Below are 17918 nucleotides of genomic sequence, written 5' to 3'. Positions count from 1 at the left end.
AAAACACTAAAATATATGAAAATTTTAAAAATAATAACTAACTGATCGACAATTCAATAGAAGGATTGCAATCTAGAATCCCCAAAAAAAAAATCCTTCATACCTGACGATTGAACAATCACCTATGATGACGACGACGACTCTAGCAATTAAATGCAATGACAACAATGAAAACCCAGCGACAACAACAACTCTAGGCAGCAACGTTGTGCGAAGAGGGTAGAAACAAGAGGGTTTGTGAGTCAATCTAGGTTTGTATTTGTATTGTAAAAGTGAATCAAGGGTGAGTGAAGAGTATACATTTATGCATAGTTTGGTTTCATCGATGAACCAGATTGATTAGGCTAGATGAAAATCATTTTCATCATCCAACGACTATAAATCTTTAGAGGTCTATTGCTCATTCATGGGTTGCCAATAGATGGCCACAACTTTGGGTGCTGCAAAGGATTTGAACATATCAACATGCAATGGAGAGATGAAAATTTACTTCCGAAATCCTACTTTCATCTTGTTTCTCATCATTGGATTGGCAATGAGCCACATTAATATCTTCAAATCCTCTCCAAATCAGAGTGTTGGACAAAATCTATTTCAATCTTCACCATAAAATCAAAGGAAATATGAGATATGAGTTTTCTAATCCTATTTGTACAAAGGAGGAAAACGGTATCTTATTGGTACATAAAAGGAATATATAATTAGAGATGAGATATACACAATGAATTTTGATCCTCTAACCACATGAAAAGAAAATTTTACAACCCTTGTGGTCAGATTTATGACACATAAAAACAAATCTTGTGTAGATAATTAATATTCTTTCCTCTTTTGTAGTAATTAACTAAAATACAACCTAACATTGACAACAATTTTCTCTTTAATTTCTATTTATTTTTGTTGTTTTCTAATTTTATAAAAGTGGCAGTAACAAACGGGGGGCCAAGGGGCCGGCGGCAGGCCAAACCTGGAGAACCGGAACCCACCCGGGCCGCGGTCCCCCGGTCCGGGGCCCGTGGCAAGGATAGCCATGACAATACATTGGCCGGATATATAAGTTTTCAACCCTTGATTTTATTAGATTTAATTTGAAACATATTGCTTTGCATCCCACTTGATTTAAGGAAATGGTTGTATAAGTCACAATTCCTCCCTTGATGACTTTCTGATGGGGAATTAATGGAAGGGGTTAACCACATGAGAGCATGTACTGCTGGTTGGGACGGATCAAATGCACTTGCTCTTTGTAGGTTGGGTGAGTACCTCATTTTATGCCAAGAAATTGTACACAGTTCTCACTCTTAATTCCTCATCGTCTTAGCTCCTATATAGATTCCTATAAACCCTACCACAAAATGGTATTGCTTTCCTATCTCACTTTAGCATTAGAGACAAATTATTGTTCCTATAAAACAGTTTGCTTTGACTTTCCTTGTTTCTTTAGCAAGACTTAGGCCAAGCTTGACATTCAACTAATTTGTGGTTTAAACCCACTAGTCAATAACTACCCCATATATATATATATATAGAGGGAGAGTTAAACCCTAACTTCTTCACTAAAAGGTGTTAGTCATTGCCCATTGAGCCTAAAAATTAGAACGAGAATAAATAATTGTCATATCCCCATAATGGAAGGTGATGTTGATTCTTTTACTTGCACTCGTTATTGATCAAATGAAACCTAAAACTTTGTCATTGCCAATGGCGGGTTAATAAAGTAGTTAAAAGCCCAACACAGGGAGGTCCTGAAGGTGATGTTGATTCTTTTACTTGCACTCGTTGTTGATCAAATGAAACCTAAAACTTTGTCATTGCCAATGGTGGGTTAATAAAGTAGTTAAAAGCCCAACACAAGGAGGTCTTGGGTTCGCACCATTCGGTGGCACTAATATTCTCATTCCCATCCACAGACACAAAAAAAAAAACAACTTTATCTTTGAACTTTATCATTACCTACATATATTTCAAGTATGGGTAATGGATAGTGGCAATAGCATATTGGCGTGTGTGTGTGTGTGAAAAATTGATGGAAAAGTAGAATAAAAATCTCACAAGTACTTTTAAGTTTTACATAAAGTTCCACACCATTTTGGTGAGATTTCTTTTAGTACGAAACAAAGTGTGTCACATCAACAAATAAGTTATTTAATTTAAGGAAGTTTGTTTGTTTATCTCACTCGAGTTAACCAAATAAACTTAGCTTTTGAAATTTCATTGAAAATAACACTTTCTCTATCATATTCCATCAATCAAACTGTTAGGGGTGGAGCCAGGATTTAACATCGAGGGAGGATAAATAGTGGTGAATTGTGCGCCTTGGTTTCTACGAAATTGTCAAATACCTTAAAAGCTAATTATTGACAATGACCTTTCTACCTATTATCACCTTTCAAGATTTTATCCATTTAGAGGGCCAAGTGCAGAATTTCACATATAGGAAGAGTGCCAAATGGGCTCTATAGGGAATTTCAACAAAGGGGGAGGGGGCCAAGTACTGATATTTCACTCAAGGAAAGAGACGCATATCTAGAAAGGAACTTAAAAAAATTAGGTGAGGCCACAACCCTCATGGTAGGGGTGTCAATAGTTCAGGTTGGTCCTAATAGTTTCAGGCTGAAAAATAATCAGCCCAAACACGGCCTATTTCGGGCCGGTGCATTTTGGGTTCGGGTTGACTAACGGTTTGGGCTAAAGGTTTAGATTGGGTTTACTAACGGTTTTGATTTGGGTTTACTAACGGTTTTGGTGTGGGTTTACTAACGGTTTGTTTAGTATACCTTGTTGATTTGTGGAATTTATCAAGAGCGTGTGAACACATATAAGCCTTAAGTCTCTCCAAATCTTAGATTTGAAAGATAGTGAGAGTGGGGAAGTACTTTTTTTTTTGTGCATAGTTGGCCTTGGTTAGCGTCAGAGTTCACTTGTCGCCACTCTAACCATGAACCCATCTGAGTTCTACTATACTGTTCATTCCCAATAGAGTGCTTATTATGTTCTTTTTGTTTGATGCTTACATAAAATTATCTAATGGTCCTCAATCCTCTAATATATGACATCATTTAATTACACCTTATTCGCATTGTCTCTTGTGTTGTGTTTTCAAAACCAAAAACTTTCTTTCTACAAAGAAGTAAAAAAATATAAAATTAATATACAAAAGAAAGCTGACATCTTGATGAATTTTAGTGGGTTGTCTCTGCTTATTCTTCTCCCCATTCTAACACTTGTAAAGATGAGTCAAAATAAAGCATTAAAAGATTTTTCAAATGATGATACACTTGCTAAATATTTACTAAGCCCATCTTCCAAATGGTGAAGGCTTTGACTGGTTTGTTGTTTGCATATTTCAAAGCAAAACAATTAAGGGAAAACAAAGGGATGCTTGGGGTTTTTCCTATCGTTTATACTAAATCTAATTTATTTATAATGGATTGGTTTCGGGCCATACGGTTCAGGCTAGTGGGCCACACATGGGCTGGCTTGGACTAGCCCGAACTAGTTCGGGCTGAGGTCGTTCACCCAAACACAACCCATTAAGCTTCGGTTTGGGCCGGTTCAGGCTATAACAGGCAGGGTTGGTCGGTTTTAAGGGTTTGGGTTAGGTTTTGACATCCTTACCTCATGGCTTTGGGGAAGCTTTGGCCCTATGCAAACGACCTCTAAAAAAAGATCATTATGTTGTAAATCATAACTATCATATATGTATAGACGTCTTCTCCTTAACTTCGTTTGAAGAACATACACAAATAGGAGGTCTCAAATTCATTCTTGATGGCCGAACTTATTTTGAGTCTAAATAGGTTTTGGGGTAGAAAAACTAGCCCTAAGGGTGGGGTTGGGCCTGGCTTGGTTGATTGTAGGATCACTGTGGTGAAAGTAGGACAGAAATATGGAACTATGCATTGTTTTATAATTAGGATCATAGCCAGGATAAGGTATAATAGGTCAAGGTTTTAGAAAGCCAAACCTTACCTAAATTATTGCCGCCCTACACACCATGCTTTAAAATAAGTCTCCCTCTCTCCACAATCTCCCCTTCATCCTAATCCTTGTTATTTCTTTACCTAAGGTTTCCTTTTAGGGCATAAAAACACTATTAATCGGTCGCCCATAAAACAAACCATCCCCTTCATTTACTCGTGAATCATAGCTCAAAGTGGGAAAAAAAAAACTAATTCTAAAAATATAAATAAAGGGCATTGTGGAAGCTAATACCAAGATGAACAACATTCATGTATAAAGCAAATTCTATAATGCAAGGAGACTTGCGGTCTATTTTGAGTCTTAAAAATTTAGTAGCACCATTAGCTATCATGAAAATAAGAAGTCAAGTAAAACACCAAGGGTGGGCTCCATTGGTAATGACCAACGCTTATCATGATGAAAAAAACCAAATAATGCTAAGGGGTAGATTTGTAAAAGTGACTCCTAAAGTACCCCAAATGCATGGAAAATTGTCCAAATATTTAATGCACTTGAAAAAATGCCTATAAATAGCTTTATTCATAGCTGAATTAATTAAGAAAAATTTTACCAAAAAATAACTTAATTAAGGAAAGATACATAGAAGATTTAAGATCCCTCTAATAAAAAATCCTTATCAGATCCGTAGAAGTACCCAAATACCCTTGGAGCACAAAGTTTACTAAGTAGAATAAAATTGAGAAGAAAAATATAAATTTGTTTATATGTGATGAAGATATTCTATTCTTATGATTTCCACAACTTAAGCAAAATAGAACAATTTTCATAGAAGTCTGATGGAGAAAGTATATTAGACTATTTCTTCAAGAATGTATGTTCTATGACCATAAATCAATCAATATATAGTTGGAACTACATAATGATTTGATCTTTTATAGTCTTATCCCTACTAAGGGTATCTAGGCAACTTGATCGATACCTTAGCCCTATCTACCTTTCAACCGTACAATTTTTTTGTGGCATGAACTATGTAATTATCCAATTCTTAGAAAGTTGCTTGTTTTGAAAGATTTTCTTAAATAAATAATATAAAAAAATGACTTCAGATTAGAGTTGACATATTTTGAAAAAACAAAATAGATTTTTTCATAAAAATTTCAAAAAGCTAAAAATAGAATTTCATGAAAAATTCAATAAACAAAATTTTAGAAATATTTTTGCCTAAATTCCAAAGTCAACTTAAATATTGAAAAAGTTGAAAAATATCTACCCTTGCATATACTTGATGAGTCTTACACAAAAAAAAATCAGACTATGAAATTGGACTTTCACAAGATCTTCAGAATCATAAACAGACGTAAACAAAGTCTTATTTTGTATTTTTTGTTTTTCATTTTGGGAACAAAAAAATTGAAGTTTTTTGGAATGGATTTAGTTTTGAACCTGTAAAAAATATAGGGGCTTTCACTTTTTGATTTTTTTTTATGAATCTTAATAAGCAAATACATAAAATATAAGTCATACACTTGAAAAACATTGTTATGTAGTCCCCCTTCCATCAAATAAATGATATCAAAACAATTTATAAGTCCATTTTTTTCTAGTAAATTTATTTTAAATTTAAAAATTGACACAAAAAAAGATTAAGCTTAAATTCTTTCATTCCAAATTATTTACAAGATTAATTTTGAATATCATGTGAAATTATAAGATTCACTATCATGCACAGTCGACAAAGCATATGACATCATATAAATGAAAACATGAACCATGTCCTTCCATTTCTCATAGTGCCATGAACATGGTTACATACTTATATCACAAATTGATCCATGGGGCCACAACCAAAAGGATCAACAAAAGAATAGTCAACTATTTTGGAATCTTGGTAGGTTTCTGCAACAACGAACACTTTGTCTGAGCTTAGCATAACGTCACTCTTCAAGTGTCTGAGAAGACTAAAAATGGTGTTGGACTTCTGTCTTGGGTTTGGGTATATTTTGTTATTATAGATTCATAGAATTAGAATTTGACTACCGTTAATAATTAAATTGAATTTTGGATCAATTACTTGTCTTGTGATAGAATTTTAGTTGTATGTGGATTAAGGTATTGGGTTTTTTTATAAGTATTGTCTCAATTGAATAATCTATGTAAACAAGAAAAAAAAGTAGCACTTTATAAGGTTGATGGTGATATATAAAGGTGTTTCACGAATAGTAGAGAACCTTTTGTTCTCTCAAGAGTGGACGTAGCCAAAGGCAATTTTGATACTAAACCACAATAAATCCCTTGTTATTGTGCATGTATTTTACTTGAGTTATTTTTTTTTGTGGTGGTTGCTTTCATCTCCAACACTTTGGCTTATGTTCCCTCCAATCACCAACCCTAGCTAGCTCAGAGCTAAATTGAATATTTATAAGTTGTAGAGAATGAGGAAATCAAGAAAGATAATAAGACATATAACTTGGAACAAATTGAATCTATTAAGGCAGGAAGGTTCCGATCACACGAGTTGGGATGTAAAGTTATGAAAAGAAACAGAAAATCTGAATTAACCCATATCTATATACATTTAGAAGTACTTGTATCTTATTAGGGAATATTCAAATCTAATCACATTTGATCTGTATTCAATTCCTTACATCTCTACTCTTCGTCTTTTGTTTCCCACTTTCCCTCCTCTTCTTATTTTCTTATCATAGTTTCATTGAGAAAGTTACTGAATCATATTTGCATATTCTTGTTCCTTCATATAATTTGGAGGCAGTGATCTTTTTTTGTCGTCAATGAAAAAAACTATATGATAAGGAAGACCGTTCCTTAAAAGACTGTTTACTCTATATTATAAAAAGATAATTACTGTTGCTCCTTCTGTTATAGCTTAATTACTAGTTTATCCCATATATTTTTTTGAATTATTATTCAACCTTAAAATTTACATATAATAACTGTTGCCTTGCATAGTTAAATGATGATGTGGCAGTTTTATTTATTTAAAAAATCCAAAATAACCTTAAGGTTTTATTCTATTTATTTATATTTTATATTAAATTACATTATTACTTTATTAATCAGGAAAAAATTAACCTAATTTAGTAGTTCGTTGTTTTTTTAGCTTTTTTATATATACTTTATTATTGTTTAGTTTTTGTTATTTACTTTCCAATTTAATATTATCTATTTTAGCAAATTCCTACTTGCATTAGGTTATCGTTAAATATATATATTTTTTCATACATAAACGGGTTAAAAAAACCCAAATCAATTTAAAGAGAGCTGGTCAAACGATTCACCTGAAGGAAAGGTTATTGCTTATTTACTATTTAATCTGACGTTATCAATTTTAAAAAGTTATTTTTCTTAACTCAAAAAAACAATAATTTAAGTAGTATTTTTTTAGAATTCAAAATGATAAGAATACAAGCGCAAAATTGGTACTTGATATGATTTTTTCTAAATGCGGATAATATTATGCTTTGACTTTTTAATTCTAGAAAGACAAAATATATATTAAATATTCAAATATAATAGTCTCTTAACCCTGTTAGAACTAAGGCGGGACAACAGTAATTTCATAAAAAATAGGGTCCTTTTAGTAATCAAGCTATTCTAGTTCCTTAGCATTGGATTGTCGACGAAAAATGTTGAATCATGAATATGTATAGTTTGTATTAAATATTGTTAGGTGAGTATAAATATACATCCAAAATGATCACAGCATATATATATACCCCTACATGACACCTCCACCTGTTATATATCTGATGATTAAATTCGCGGAATCTCCCAGTGCACGAATCCCTTGCCTAGTTATATATAATATATTTTTTTGGGGGTTGGGGGGTAAAATTATATGTATGATCAGTATTTTGTCTTACCTTGTCAATTGTCATATAGTTAAAACTCAGAGAATATCTTAATTTTTATATGGTTGTTAGTGTCCTTAGTATTGCGTACGGTTTGGTAAGAAGAGAATCTAAGAGGAAGGCATGAACCTTGTTGGCTACTCATACATATCATATATATAGCAGCCGGCAATATGTGTATCATGACTTGCATTTTAGTGTTGCTCCCCCCCTCCTTGCTTATTGGTAGTTCATATTCTTTACTCCAAAGCTATAGATGGGTAGAGGGCGTGCTCCCTGTTGTGACAAAGCAGGATTGATCAAGAAGGGTCCATGGACTCCTGCAGAGGATTTCAAACTCATTGCCTACATTCAGAAGCATGGACATGGCAATTGGCGTGCTCTTCCCAGGCTTGCAGGTCTCTCTCTCTCTCTCTAAATGGGTTAAATGCGATGGAGTTTTTGTATATTTCGCTAAAGAGTGTATAATCCATGCATGGTCCCTTACTCTCATTGCAAATGTTTACTAGGGTTAGGAGCTGTTGCAATGGAAGATTTGCACAGCAGAAGCCCCCTTAATTCTTGTAGTTAAAGTAGTTATTCAGCCCCAGATGATTACCCCTTTAATGATATTTTGCAGGATTGCTGCGTTGTGGGAAGAGTTGTCGATTGAGATGGATTAATTACCTTCGACCAGACATCAAGAGGGGGAATTTCACCAAGGAAGAAGAAGACACTATAATTTGGTTACACAAACTTCTTGGAAACAAGTAATATTCCTCCCATGCATGCATGGTCTCATTTGTTCGGTTCAGACGTGTTTTGTAACTTTTCTTGTAGCAAATTCTAATTATACCATGTAATGGTCTGCTTTGCAGGTGGTCAAAGATAGCCTCTAATTTGCCCGGGCGAACTGATAATGAGATAAAGAATGTTTGGAATACACATTTAAAGAAGAGACTAGCTTTAGACCCTTCTGGAAATGAACACAAAGAAGTTTCTGTGGCTATCACTAACTCCTCATCATCTTCTTCCCTTTCGTCTATGTCAAATGATCATAACTTACCTGGTTCTGAGAACCCTGCTGAGGAATTGGAGAAGAATCATGGCTCCCAAGTTGATGAAGCACAAAATAAACTGCTGAGATCACCTTCTACATCTTCATCATCATCATCTTGTAGTTTATCTATTTTAGACTGGAAACAAGTTGATGGGTTCAATCAAGAACTCCAAGAACAGATACTTGAAATACCATATGAACTTGACCTAGATTTATGGGACATGTTAGAAGATGATATATGTTTTTCTGCATCTAGTGTTGAAACAAACTTAGATGCAAAGGATTCCGAAAGTATGAGTTGGGTAACAAGCTTAGAAAATGAACTTGGACTTCAAGAAACAATTTGTGATGCAGTTGAGCCACTTGGCTCTAATTCTTCCCCTGAAGAGTGGATGGTGAAGGAAGAAAGAGATCCAATTGTAACCTATTTTCAAAGGTAGCCATCTTCACCTCTGAATTTCAATCTGTAAAGGGAAGTCCAAACACATAGGTTTCTGAGAGTTTTTTTATTTATTTATCAAACCAGTCAATTAAATTGGCCGGTTAGCTAACAAACACTGTTTGTCACAGTTATAAACGTGCCTAGGTCTCTATCAAGAATGACTGGAACTGGGCATAAGTCAGCTGGAAAGTCCCATTCTTGATAACATGAAGTGGAAAAAAAAAAGTGAAGAGTGAAGAATATAAAGTAGGAGGCTTCCATTTTCTGCTTGTTTTGTATCATATATAATTGCTTTCTTATTTACTGTCTTTTTCTCCATATATATTTCTTTTTATGGAGAAGAATGGGTTGGATTTCTTTTCTTCTTCTTTTTTATTTAAGCAAATCAGCAATGACTTGGTTTAATTTGTAGTCATGCTTGCATTGTAATCCTCTAGTTGGCTTGAATTAATTCTAGTACAAGTTAGTTTCAAATGTAATTTTATTTTTCCATTTCAACCTCTTATCTTTGTCGATTTGATGATGTCCCTTGTTGGCATGGTTGCTCCTCCTACAACCCTCATGATCGGAGATAGAATAAGAGTAGAGATGTCGGTCTTGATTGCATCCTCATTGGAGTCCCTTTTTCACATTAAAGATAAGGTAATAATACTATACAAAACCAGCTGGTCACAAGCAGAGGGAACCGGGAAGCAAGAGAGGAAAATTTGGCAAGGGACTTGAGATAATGAAATCCGCACATCCATTGAACTCAATGGACTGGAAGGTGAGGAGGAGAAGGAGGGAATTTATGGAAAAATTGGGGGGGGGGGGCAGGAGGTTGGGAAGAATCTCAAGAAGAGGGAGAGAGGGCGGGTCAGGAGGGAGCGAATGATGGAGGGAGGAGAAGGGGAGCAAGAGGGGTTTGGGGGGGGGGGGGGGGGGGGGATCTTGCTTTAGTGGGGCATTTGAGGTCGTGGCGCCTATGGTGCCCATTGTGCGTTGCAAGCCACATGGATCTCATTAATTCCAAACTGCTTAAAAAATGGATTCGTTCATTTTAAAGAAAAATCAGATTTTGTGTCATTTAACATGGTTAAAAGTTTTCTACTTATTCATATCATAATTGTTTTCTTATTTGCTATCTTTTGCTCCGTATTTCTTTCATTGAAGGAAGCATGGGTTTTTTCCCCTTTTTTTTGGCAAAAATCTTGAGAGCTCTCAAAGTTTTAAAGTATTCAAAAGTGCACGTTCCCAGGTCATATTTAAGCTATGTTTCAAAAAGAAAAAGACTTGTGAGGTTGGAACATAAAATCTCTTTTGTGCTTTAGTATGACATTCTATATCTATTTTTAAGATTGTTGGATGTTTCCATTTCACAGAAGAATCAATATTAAATATTATGATAATTCTTTTTAAGAAAAATCTTCCCTTACCCATTGATTTAAATAATTTTTAGGGGGGTGGACTCATTTAAATAAAGTTAAATTTTCTAGCTTCCATGTCTGTGATTTGTTTATATTTGGGATGCAATTGTCTTTCATTCCTTGTCATGAACACAAAGAACTAGTGTCCGTCACTGCTTCCACATCCTCCTCTAGTTCTTCTATATCTTACTTTAACCAACTTACAGATATGAAGACTAAATCAAACAGTCATACTTTATCTGTTTCTAAGAGCCCAACTGAGGAATTGGAGAAGCAGCAGAACTCCCAAGTTGCTGAAGCAATCCCAATCCAATGGAACAACTTCTCGGATGTGTTCGACAACTAAGAACTTCGAAGATTGCCGTCATCGTCATCTTGTAGTTGGAGTCAACTGTATTTGGAGTGCAAGGACCCAGTATTGATGCCTTCTCTTTTGGGCTTTACAAGTCTGCAGTTTGTGCTTTGTTTACAATACTAATTATATGATATATGATGATGATAAAAAAAACAAAGAAAATGGCAGTTGACAATGTTTCTCCGAATTGAATGCATAGAAGAGGACGTTTGCAGTCCGCTACCTCCTTCAGTTATCCACAAAGATCATTCATCATAGTGCAAGGGTTTTCTTTGTGATCATCATTGTGGCACTAACTTGGAAAAGATGAATGTGTAGTACATCAATCTCTTGCTGCTGATAATATTCTGAGAGGACAACTCATGATTTCACTTGTGTCCTCCTATGTGTGATCTTTCGCATGAGAAGGTTATTTGGATTTTCATGTCATTAGTCTTCTCCAATGTGGGAGAGAACCAGAGGGAGGCACCCATTTTCTATGTTCAATGCAGGATCGGATCAGATCAGAATCACTGTGAACAATGTTTGATGGCTGAACCCCACATTTTTTTAACTGTCTTTCTCAAGTCTGTTCTCTATACCAGTTTGAGGCCTCAGGCCTCAAGTTCACTTGGATTAACCTCTGCTTTCAGTTTTAGTGATTAGAGCATCACCATCTTCTTCAAAGGAAAAGGCAATAAATCTAATTTTGGGAATCATCACCAGCCAGGAATAAGTGGACTTTCTTGTCCATGGTAATCCAACTGCAACCTGGGCTCTTCTTCACCCCTTTCAATTTCTTAGCCATCCTTAGCTCTTCACTGTCTTCCTTATGCCCCGCAAGAGAATAAATGTTGGACAAGATAACATAAGTAGTTGCACTATTGGGCTCTAATTCAAAAAGCTGTTGAGCTGCAAGCTTAGCAAGATCAAGATCCAGGTGGGTCTTACAGGCACTTAGCAGAGCACTCCATACTGCAGAATGTGGTTTGAAGGGCATTGAATGAATCAAACTAATTGCTTCCTTCAGCAACCCTGCACGTCCAAGGAGATCAACCATGCATGTGTAATGATCAGGGCTTGGTTCAATGCTGTATGCAGAGGTCATTGATTTGAAGTATGTCTGCCCTGCTTCCACAAGTCCCACATGAGCGCAGGCAGAAAGAACACCCAAGAATGTAATTTGGTTGGGTTCAAGGCCTTCAGCCTCCATTTGCTTAAATAATTCCAGAGCTTCCTCACCACAGCCATTTTGAGCAAAACCTGTGATCATGGAGTTCGCCGAGACAAGATTAGGTTTAGGAATGCTACTGTAGATTCGGTAGGCATCACCTACACTTCCACATTTTGCATACATAGAAATAAGAGCATTTTGGATGGAAACTTCAAATCCCATGTCCATCTTCACAACATGGGTATGTATCTGTAACCCCTGATTCAATATTGCCAAACTTGCTGAAGCACTAAGTACACTACTTAATGTGAGGCTATTCGGTTTGACTGAGCACCGAACCATCTCTATGAACCAATGCAAAGCCTCCTCATATTCTCCATTGCTCACAAGCCCTGAAATAACCGCTGTCCATGAAATATCATCTTTCTCAGGCATCGCCATGAACAAATCAATAGATTCCTCAATCCTTCCCACATTTGAGAATCCAGAAATCATGGTTGTCCAAGAAACAGCATCTCTGACTGGCATCATCTCAAATAGCATGTGGGCCTCATCAGTTTTGTCATTTTCAACATAACCAGCTATCAGGGAATTCCAAGAAACCATGTCTTTCTTGTTCATTAGATAAAACAAAGTCTTAGCGGCATTTATATAACCAGCCCTGGAGTACATGGTAATGATAGAATTACCTAAAAAGACATCAAAATCAAAGCCCATTGATAAAACTAGTCCATGAACTTGAATCCCTTCCGAAAATCTACCCAGATCAGCACATGCTTCAAATATTATAGTCAGGGTTGTAGAATTAACCTTCACATCATCTTCCTTTCTCATCTGTAGAAACAACCCAAAACCTTCACCAAATTGCCTCATCTTCATATAACCCCCAATCATTGAAGTCCAAGATACCACATTTCGCACTGGCATCTTCTCAAATAATTCTTTTGCATCTGAAATCCTACCATTTTTGCAGTAGCCATCAACCATTGAGCTCCAAGTAACCACATTACTTTCCGACATACCTTCGAATATATGAACCGCCTCTTCCAGTTTACCCTCCTTCAAGTATCCTGAAATCAATGCATTGGAAGCAACAGGGTCCCGGCCTGTCAACGGCATCTCTGAATATAGTTTCTCAGCCTCGAAAATCATTCCAGCCCGCACAAATCCTGTGATCATTGTAGCATAAGAAACAGGATTTCGCTCTGGCATTTGACAGAACAGATCATAAGCTAGATCAACCTGCTGGTTATTGCGAGTATATGCTGTTATCATTGCATTCCATGATGCAGTATTCCTTTGAGGCATTTCGTCAAACAACTTTCTTGCCTTATTAATTTTCCCGTTGTCAGAACAGGCCGTCAGCATGGCCGTCCATGAAATGACATTTTTAAAGGGCATGCGACTGAAAATGGACTCAGCTTCCTCAAGATTACCATTTCTTCCGTTCTTGGCAATTTTAGAGTTGCAAAGAACGAGGAATTTGCTGCTTTTAGAATTTATTGCTGAGCTAGTCGAAAATGCAGAGATGAAAACCAACGAATTAAACCAAGATTGGCATTGAGAGAGAAGGATATAGGTACGAGTTACCAACATCATTGACATTTATCGAAGGCGTCCATGATTCTTTAACACTATTACGAACTTTCGCTTGCAGACAGGGAAGCGATCATTCAAGTGGCTTCCTTGGCGGGGTATTGGCAAGAGTCGGAAAGTCCGGCACAAAACCGATCGGTTCGTCCTGAGCCGAATCGAATACTTATTGGTTTGGGTATTCTGAGCCAATAGGAGCCAAATAGAAACTGAACGTCGAATTAAATGGGCCAACCCAACTCGTCCGGGTGGATTGAAACTCATCTGAACCGGGGAAAAAGAATAAAAACTCACAATAGCTAAGGCCAAGCCGAATGCTCTTACTTGCTTGGAGTTATCCCTGTGATGATTAAACGCTTTGTCAAGCTTATACAGGAGTCTTGGTTGATTCTTTAGAAGCAAAATTTAATTAAAGGTAAAAAATTAGACTGAAAAAAAAACTTTTTTGGGTAATTTTTTTAGAAAAATTTTGAGTGTCACTCCATAGGGTACCTCCTAAAATTAATACCCCTAAGTTATTTTTAAAAATTAATACCACTCCTGAATTATCTAATTTATCAATTAGGTTCTTGTAGGATAAAAATATGTCAACAACATCCCTAGTTTTTAAGAAATCATAGTTAAGTGCTAATATAAACAAGTTAAATATTTTAAAGGACAAGAATAATCTGGAACGAAAAACCCACGTTCAACTTGTTTTTTGGTCTCCTTCCACTTTTTGAGGCTTCTTTCCTCTTCTAATCATAAATCTCCAAAAAGTTTGAGAGATATGTATTATAAATATATAGTGTTTGAAACTTTTGATATGAGGATTTATAATATTAAAAATGGATAAGTAAAATCTAACTAAGACTAGTGGTGTTAATAATATGGGGTCCATATTTAATAAATGGAATAATTCAGGGGTGGTACTTAAATTTTTTCCTTTTTTCTAAGGTCATCATCAAGCTAATCACAAAGACCTGGGGGCTTATAGGCTGTAGGTATAGAAAGTGGGGATCAAGATGTAGAGGACGAAGGTTCGAACTCAAGACTCACGAACAAAAATAATAAATTCATTAAAAACCACTAGTAATTAAACAGATCAAGAAAGAACAAGGTTATGATGATGATAAAGGACAAATAGAAATGCCTTATATTTTTTTCTTCTCTCCTCTTGTTTCATTGGATATCATCAAACCATGTATGGCTTTTCAGGCTGGTTAATTATCAGCAAGTAGCCACCAGCTCCAGACATTCTTGACAAAGATCTAATTTAACTGTTACAAGACTGTTAGATGGAACAACTAATTGACTAGCTTAGACAGCCTCTTTGAAACTACTACTTTTGACTTTTATTTACTTAAATCAAAAGTTCAGAGGTGAAGATGGCCACATTTGAGAATATGATAAAATAGGATCATTTTCAACCTTCACCAGAACCTCTTCAGTGGAAGGAGTAAAGAGAAGTGGCTCAACTGCATCATAACTTGTTGTCTCAAGTCCAAGTTCATTTTCTAAGCTTGTCACCCAACTCAGACTATCTAAATTCTCTGTTTCTAACTCTTTTTCCACCATATTTGAGTGTTGGTGAACTTCATTTTCATGTGTTTGGATTGCAGTGGAGGTAGAGAAACTGATGTCCTCTTGCAACATGTCCCATAGGTCTAAGTTGGGTTCATATGGTATTTCAAGTAGATTTTCTGAGAAATCTTCCATGTCCAATAAAAATGGTTGTTCTTCTAATCTAGACGCATCAATTTGGTCTAAGTCCAAACTAGATGAACTACAAGATGACGATGACGGCGATCTTCGAAGTTCTTTGTTGTCGAACACATCCGAGAAGCTGTCCCATTGGGTTGGGATTGCTTCAGCAACTAGGGAGCTCTGCTGCTTCTCCAATTTCTCAGTTGGGCTCTTAGGAACAGATAAAGTATGACTGTTCGATTCAGTCTTCATATCTGTAACTTGATTAGAGTAAGATATAGAAGAACTAGAGGAGGAAGTGGAAGCAGTGACGGACACTAGCTCTTTGTGTTCATTTCCAGAAGGGGTTTGTCCTTTCACAGCTAGTCTCTTCTTCAAGTGTGTATTCCACACATTCTTAATCTCATTGTCAGTTCTCCCAGGCAAGCTAGAGGCGATTTTCGACCATCTGTGAAGAATTGAATTAGAAACATTAGATCCAATAATGAGAAATTCCTAAATTGAACAACTGACGATAAATCAATACGGAATCATGATAGGAAATTTACTTATTTCCAAGCATTTCATGCAGGTGAATTATAGTGTCCTCTTCTTCTTTGGAGAAATTTCCCCTCTTGATGTCTGGTCGAAGGTAGTTAGTCCATCTCAATCGGCAACTCTTCCCACAACGAAGCAACCCTGCAACACAAAACCCAGCTTTCAGCTTGAGATCGAGATATGGACATTTAAGTTTTCTTTAAGTTGTGCAAACCTCACACTGGATGTAAAATGTCTGATGTGGAGATTTATAAGTTCTTAGGCATCTTTTCCTAAAGGACTATCTCTCAAGGTAGGATAAGTTCTACCCAGGTTCCTAACATGCTTAAGGAAGAAGAATAATGATTTTGCACTATGAAATCCAAAAGTCTTTTAAAAACCTCACTTATTCTAGTTTTCATATTTGATAAGTAGGTAATCATCAACCTCGATGTTGAGAGCTTTCAAACCATTGGGAGAAACCTCCCTACTCACAAGACAAAATGCTTTCCTTTCTTCTCTTGGATAAAACTTAAGCTCAGTTAATAGTTTGGATAAGGAATGCACAGTAGCATCTATGAGGCAATCATGAATGGAAGGAACACCATTCTTGTAAATGATAAGATGAAGCCTGGTAATGACTAAAATGATTTGACTGATCTAATGAAACAAGGTCATTTCCTTTTGAACTTCCTTTTGTATTTCATGGGTTGAAACATTTCATAACTCAGAGAGAGAGAGAGAGAGAGACCTGCAAGTCTAGGGAGAGCACGCCAATTGCCATGTCCATGCTTCTGAATGAAGGCGATGAGTCTCAAGTCCTCTGCAGGGGTCCATGGACCTTTCTTCAATCCAGTCTTGTCACAACAAGGAGTACGCCCTCTACCCATCTGCAGCTTTGGAGTAAGGAATATGAACTATGAATAAGCAAGTAGAAGCAAACACAAAAATGCAATTCATGAAACACATGATGTATGTGTGTATATATAAATTTGCTGATCAGAACCAACAAGGTCCATGCCTTTGTTCTTGGATTCTCTCCTTACCAAACCAGACAAAATAATAAAACCATTAATAAATATATAAAAAATATCTCTGTCGAAACATCATTAAGAAAATATAAAAATGTCTCTCTCCAGACTTCATTTATTGTCTTGAGTTAGTCTGGATCAGTGATGGCATATAACAAAGGAATCACTTGTTTTATGTTTTTGTTTGATCGAAACTGGAACTGTGACTGTATTGATCTGTACTCTTTTGATTCACATGATCATATATAGTTGTACACCAGCTGGTATATTCTACAATACAAGAGAATCATGAAAGCTCTCATGCATAGAGAGGCCACCATGCTATCATGCATGGTGTCTCATCTTATTTTATTGGCTGTGAAAGGAACAAGTACATTTTATCCATAATATACTAACAGGTTTGATGACCTAGGTCTGAAGGCATCCATACTTCATTTTCTTTGACCATGAGCCCTTACCAACCTTGATCATCCCATCTTCTTCAGTTATAACAACACCCTTGTAATTTTTCTAAGGCTGGTAACCTAATTATCCTAACTAATTGGAGTTTCAACCTATCATCCAACTAATTAGAATGACCTTTAGTCTACTTGAGTCTCCAATACAATCACTGTGAAGACTTTCAGGTATACTTGAACATACTTTCCTGAATGACTAGTTCTTAATTGATAAAAGTTTTCCTTGAATCTCCATACATCGTTGCAAACAGTTCTGTCTTTTGCATGATATTAGATTTTCAATACTTTTAATTTAAACCCAGTGTTACTCTACAAGTGTATTCACTATAGTTTAATTTCATTTTTCTTGATATAATAAGAAGGATGAAGACAGTCAGAGAAATGAAAGGACATGATTCATGTTTTTATGTGATGTCATTTTCCCCCCCTGTGAAAATGAAATGTTG

The 17918-nt window shown here is 35.9% G+C and overlaps 3 protein-coding genes across 3 annotated transcripts; 1 reads left to right on the top strand and 2 right to left on the bottom strand.

Moving 5' to 3' along the window:
• Positions 1 to 8008: 8008 nt before the first annotated feature.
• LOC149005706 (transcription factor MYB58-like) lies at positions 8009 to 9583 on the top strand. Its single transcript, XM_089169515.1, has 4 exons — positions 8009 to 8191; positions 8413 to 8542; positions 8651 to 9268; positions 9403 to 9583. The coding sequence occupies exons 1-4, from the start codon at positions 8050 to 8052 to the stop codon at positions 9416 to 9418; spliced, it is 906 nt and encodes a 301-aa protein (XP_089025641.1). The 5' UTR covers positions 8009 to 8049; the 3' UTR covers positions 9419 to 9583.
• Positions 9584 to 10621: 1038 nt separating this feature from the next.
• On the bottom strand, positions 10622 to 13903 carry LOC149005705 (Tetratricopeptide repeat (TPR)-like superfamily protein). The gene has a single exon (XM_089168726.1). It carries the CDS (start codon positions 13791 to 13793, stop codon positions 11718 to 11720), a length of 2076 nt encoding a protein of 691 aa, XP_089024852.1. The 5' UTR covers positions 13794 to 13903; the 3' UTR covers positions 10622 to 11717.
• Positions 13904 to 14781: 878 nt separating this feature from the next.
• LOC149005704 (transcription factor MYB63-like) lies at positions 14782 to 16920 on the bottom strand. Its single transcript, XM_089169040.1, has 3 exons — positions 16735 to 16920; positions 16016 to 16145; positions 14782 to 15915 (listed from the first exon to the last, which is right to left on the bottom strand). Exons 1-3 carry the CDS (start codon positions 16871 to 16873, stop codon positions 15129 to 15131), a joined length of 1056 nt encoding a protein of 351 aa, XP_089025166.1. The 5' UTR covers positions 16874 to 16920; the 3' UTR covers positions 14782 to 15128.
• Positions 16921 to 17918: the final 998 nt, after the last annotated feature.

Source organism: Hakea prostrata, chromosome 9, assembly GCF_041222555.1.
Source record: "Hakea prostrata isolate BN-2017 chromosome 9, UWA_Hpros_2, whole genome shotgun sequence".
Lineage (NCBI taxonomy): Eukaryota > Viridiplantae > Streptophyta > Magnoliopsida > Proteales > Proteaceae > Hakea > Hakea prostrata.
Note: the sequence above shows the minus strand (reverse complement) of the source record. Positions and strands in the feature narration are given on the sequence as shown.